The sequence below is a fragment of the Neolamprologus multifasciatus genome, chromosome 18 (assembly GCF_963576455.1).
Source record: "Neolamprologus multifasciatus chromosome 18, fNeoMul1.2, whole genome shotgun sequence".
Classification (NCBI taxonomy): domain Eukaryota; kingdom Metazoa; phylum Chordata; class Actinopteri; order Cichliformes; family Cichlidae; genus Neolamprologus; species Neolamprologus multifasciatus.
Genome location: NC_140456.1, coordinates 36,409,664 through 36,415,447, shown reverse-complemented (window position 1 = coordinate 36,415,447; position 5,784 = coordinate 36,409,664). Strand labels below are relative to the sequence as shown.

At 45.2% G+C, this 5,784-nt stretch overlaps 1 protein-coding gene across 1 annotated transcript; it reads left to right on the top strand.

Moving 5' to 3' along the window:
* The first annotated feature begins 2,227 nt into the window (after nt 1–2,227).
* Nucleotides 2,228–5,449, top strand: LOC146498583 (uncharacterized). Its single transcript, XM_085140014.1, has one exon. The coding sequence runs from the start codon at nt 2,381–2,383 to the stop codon at nt 5,354–5,356; it is 2,976 nt and encodes a 991-aa protein (XP_084996140.1). The 5' UTR covers nt 2,228–2,380; the 3' UTR covers nt 5,357–5,449.
* Nucleotides 5,450–5,784: the final 335 nt, after the last annotated feature.

Here is a 5,784-nt window from a genome sequence, read left to right as displayed (position 1 = left end):
TGCAGAACAAAAGTTTTAGTGAGGAGTTAACAAAGGATCTTAAAATTTTCTTCGAAATCAATATGGGTTCCACAGATAAAGTAGCCACAGTTTGGGAAGCGTCTAAGGCATATATAAGAGGAAAGATAATTGCATATGCAACAAAAGTTAAGAAAAGTGATCTAGAACGGGAAAAAACCTTAGATAAAGAAATACGAGAATTGGAGAAGGATTTAGCAAGACAATACTCAAATTATAAATACCAGACTATATGTAAATTAAAATACCAGCTGAATAACATTTATAACAAAAAGGCAGAATATGCCTTATTTAGGCTTAAAACAAAATTTTATGAAGGTGGCGAAAAGAGTGGTAGACTATTGGCAAGGCAACTGAAGCAGCAAGATAATTTAAATAATATATCTATGATTAAGAAAGACAGCCAAGTGGTAACCTCATCAAAAGAAATAAATTCAATTTTCAAATCATTTTATCAAGATTTGTATACCTCTGCCGGTGCAATTAATGAGGGGGAGGTGAAGACTTTTTTTTCAGGTCTACAATTACCTACTCTTTCTGAGGAACAGAAAACAAGATTGGATGAACCTATAACTGAAGAAGAGGTCAGGGCAGCGATCTCATCAATGAAAAATGGAAAATCGCCAGGCTTGGATGGCTTCCCGATTGAGTATTATAAGAAATATATTGATATTTTAGCTCCAATCTTGCATAAAGTTTACCTTGAGGCACTAGAAATAGGTTCCTTACCGAGTACATTTAGTGAGGCACTAATCTCCCTTATTCCTAAAAAGGATAGGGATCTATCGGACCCATCAAATTACCGACCAGTAAGCCTTTTAGGCATTGATTGCAAAATTTTGACGAAGGTTTTGGCCTTCCGCCTGGATCAAATATTACCAGATATCATCAATGGTGATCAGGTTGGTTTTATTAAGAATAGGTCCTCCGGTGATAACATTAGAAGACTTCTTCATCTCATGCACAAAAGCAAATCTAGTCTAGCTCCGGTTGCGGCCTTCTCGCTGGATGCTGAGAAGGCTTTTGATCGGGTAGAATGGGGCTTCCTTATGACAACCCTTGCAAGGTTTGGGTTTGGGCCTGGATTTTGTAATTGGGTCAAAACTGTATATGCAAGCCCAAGGGCAGCAGTTTTGACAAATGGATTGGTGTCAGAGTTTTTCCATCTCACTCGCGGGACCCGGCAGGGGTGTTCTTTGTCCCCACTGCTTTTCACAATATTTCTGGAACCACTGGCCTTGGCTATTCGAGCTAACAGGGATGTCAGAGGTGTTCATGCAGGGGGTATCGAGCACAAGTTATTTCTATATGCTGACGACATCTTAGCAGTATTAACGGATCCCATACAGTCTCTACCAGCACTACTCACATGTGTTGAGTCATTTTCAAGGTTGTCAGGTTATAAGATAAACTGGTGCAAATCAGAAGGCATGCCACTATCAGCATCATGTCATTCTAGATGCATTACTCCATTCAATTTTAAGTATTTACCTTCAGGTATGAAGTATTTAGGAATATTATTAACACCCAAACTGGAGGATATTATGCTTTCAAATATGGAACCTCTCCTCCTAAAGATAAAAACAAATCTGGAGAAATGGGGTAAATTGAATCTTACACTATGGGGTAAAATTAATGTGATTAAAATGATGGTGGCCCCACAGTTCAATTATGTTTCCATGATGTTACCTGTAAGAATTCCTTTACACATATTTAGTCAATTTGAAAAGTTAATGAAAGATTTTTTGTGGAATAACAAGAAGCCAAGAGTGAATATAAAGAAAATGTGGGCCTCTAAAGACATTGGGGGAATGGCCCTCCCAAATGTGAAGTTGTATAATTTAGCTTTTGAAATGTCAAGACTGGCCAAGCACTGGACAGGTTTGGACTCTGAGCTGAGCTGGATGAAGATCGAACAGGAACTAGTGAGCCCTTTTACACCCTTGGATGTTCTCTCACAGGGCTCGGCAATTAATGGACAAGACTTTCATAATAACCCAGTGCTCGGGTATTCTAAAGCTGTCTGGGTAGAGGTGCACAAGGTGTGTGGAGCATCTCATTTAAGACAACCTTATACCTCGCTATGGAACAACACCGCTGTACAGATTGGGCGAAAAACAGTGTTCTGGAAGGAATGGCTTGTCAAAGGCATACACAGGATAAGTGATCTTTACTCAGGGGGAGTGTTTATGTCATTTATGCCATAAACCAAGATGGCGCTGGAGTGACGGCAGCCTTTCCAAGTAGCTCTGCAACACCGCACTTTTTCTTAACTTTTAACTTTTTTTAGACTAGGCTTTCAAACTTTATTTCACCTTCCTCTAGTTACTGTACTTCTACCTCTTAGATATAGCGATACAAGATGGATAATGCACTTTTTAAAACTTCTGGAACCAGCTCCTTCATCTACTCGAGAGCGGAGCTGCTGGCTCTAAGAACAAAGGGACAGACCGGCATGCGACACAACATCCCGGCTGAGATAAAGAGGAGCTACAGAGGCTGCAAGGCTGGAGCGAGGAAAGCGGATCACCGGAGGCGATTCAAACCATCAATCCCGACAGTGATAATGGGCAACGTGAACTCGCTACCGAATAAAATGGACGAACTGTGTGCTCTGAACAACCACCGACTATACCGTGAGTGCAGTTTGTTTATCTTCACGGAGACGTGGCTAACCGAGCTAACGCCACAGGCTAACGTAGACCTATGCGGTTTCACATCCGTGAGAGCCGATAGGGACACGCAGGCCAGCGGAAAAAGCAGAGGTGGGGGACTCATTGTCTACGTTAACAACAGATACTGCAACCCCGGACACGTCTCCGTTAAAGTTTCGGTATGCCGTCCCGACCTGGAGCTGCTAGCTGTTAGCTTGCGGCCATATTATCTACCGCGGGAGTTCAGTCATGTGATCTGTGTGTGTGTTTACATCCCTCCGAAAGCCGACGCAACAGCTGTCTGTGAGAAAATACACACAGTCACAGCAAGACTTCAGACACAAAACCCCGAGGCTTTCATTATTATATCTGGAGACTTTAATCATGCCACACTGGATTCTACTCTGGCTGCTTTTCACCAGTTTGTGAATTGTCCCACAAGGAGCAACAGGACAATTGACCTACTGTATGCTAATGTGAGAGATGCATACAGAGCCACCCCCCTCCCCCCACTAGGGAAGTCAGACCACAACCTGGTTTACCTACAGCCACAATACACACCCCTCGTCCAAAGGCAGCCTGTCACAACACGCTCCATCAGGAGATGGACCCCAGAAAAGGAGGATGCTCTGAGAGACTGTTATTACACCACAGACTGGGATGTGCTTCTGAGCCCACATGGTGAGGACATAGAGGGGGCGACACACTGTCTTACAGACTACCTCAACTTTTGTGTGGACACGGTCGCCCCTGCTAAGACGGTACGGTGTTACCCTAATAACAAACCGTGGGTAACACAGGAAGTCAAAGCTGTCCTCAACATGAAGAAGAAGGCTTTCAGGAGCAAAGTGAAGGAGGAGATGAAAGCAGCACAGCGGGAGGTGAAACGCTGCCTGAGGGAAGCAAAGGACACCTACAGGAGGAAGGTGGAGCAGAAGTTGGAGAGGAACAATATGAGGGAGGTCTGGAATGGTGTGAAAACCATCACAGGCCACAACACCAAGAACAGCACAGTGGGGGGGACTGTGGAGAAGGCAAACGAACTCAACAACTTCTTCAACAGGTTTGACCAGCCCACAACCCCCCCACCCTCACCCTCACCTTTACTACAGAGCCCTCTCCCCACTCTCCTACCTCCCTTGCTTCCCCCCCTTCCTGACACTATGATGACACCCCCCTCCTCCAATCCCTCTCTCAGCAGCAGGACATCTTCCCCCCCCTCCTTCCAATCATCTCCCAGTGTCACAGTGGATCAGGTCAGGAGACAACTGAGGAAGCTTCGCCCCAGGAAGGCAGCAGGTCCGGACAAGGTGTGTCCGAGGATGCTAAAGGCGTGTGCTGCTGAACTTGGGGAGCCGCTACAACGAGTCTTCAATCTCAGTCTGCGACTGGGGAGAGTGCCCGCCCTATGGAAGACATCCTGCATCGTCCCGGTCCCCAAAAGGAACCGGCCCAATGAGCTGAATGACTTCCGACCGGTGGCACTGACATCACATCTTATGAAGACTCTAGAGCGGCTCTTCCTCAACCTTCTCCGACCACAGGTACAACATGCCCAGGATCCACTACAGTTCGCCTACAAGGCGGGTGTCGGAGTGGACGATGCCATCCTGTACCTCCTGCATAGAGCCCACTCACACCTCGATGGGGGAAAAGGCACAGTCAGGATCCTGTTTCTTGACTTCTCCAGTGCCTTTAATACCATCCGGCCCTGTCTGCTCCAGGAGAAACTGAACAGGATGGAGGTGGACCCCTGCCTGGTGGCTTGGATCTCCGACTACCTCACCGACAGGCCACAGTACGTCAGGCTGAAGGACATCACGTCTGACACTGTGGTCAGCAGCACAGGAGCACCACAGGGAACTGTGCTGTCCCCTCTTCTTTTCACCCTGTACACCTCTGACTTCTGCTACAACTCTGAATTATGCCACATTCAGAAGTTTGCAGACGACACAGCCATCATGGGGTGTATCTGGGATGACCAGGAAGAGGAGTACAGAAGTCTGGTGAGGAACTTTGTCGCATGGAGTCACACAAACCACCTGCAGCTCAACACCTCAAAGACTAAGGAACTGGTTGTGGACTTTGGGAGGTCCAGAGCAGGTCCACTGCCGGTTCAGATAGAGGGGGAGGAGGTGGAGGTGGTCAACAAGTACAAGTACCTCGGGCTGTGGGTGGACAATAAACTGGACTGGTCATGCAACACAGAGCACCTGTATAAAAAAGCCCAAAGCCGACTGTACTTCCTCAGGAGGCTGAGGTCTTTTAACATCTGCAGGAAGCTCCTGAGGATGTTTTACCAGTCGGTGGTTGCTGGAGTACTTTTCTATGCTGTGGTGTGCTGGGGGAGCAGCACAGCAAAGAAGGACTCATCCAGGCTGGAAAAACTGATCAGGAAGGCTAGCTCTGTGGTCGGCATGAAGCTGGACACTCTGGTGACAGTGGCAGAGAAAAGGACACTAAAGAAACTGCTGGACATTATGGACGATGCTGGGCATCCTCTGCACACGGCCATAAACAACCAGAGGAGTTTGTTCAGTGACAGGTTGCTTCTCCCAAAGACAAGAACCAACAGACTTAAAAACTCCTTTGTCCCACACGCCATCAAACTGTTTAACTCCTCTCTGGAGGGGAGAGGGAGGAGAAACAGGAGGACAAAGGAGGGGGGAACAACTAAGCTGTAGTGCCTCTTCTCTTCACTGTGCAATACCTTTTGTGCAATACTTTTTGTTAATAATCAGCAGTGCAATAGACTCCATACTTGAAATGTGAAATGTGCAATTCACTTGTATTTTTATTTTTATTCCTATTTATTTATTCTATTTATCCCCTTTGTATATTTTATCTATATATGTCTTTGTATTTATATATGTGTGTATATATATATATATATATATATATATATATAATATTCTTAACTCTGTAACTTCTGTCGGTGCTGTGCTTTTTGGAAAAACAAATTTCCCAGAGGAACCTACCCGAGGGATTAATAAAGTTTTATCTAATCTAATTTGCTGAAATAACCCAAAAATATGGTTTGATAAGAGAAAATAATTTTTGGAAATATTTACAAATAAGGGATTGTATTACCAAAGGAAAATTTACTCAAAGC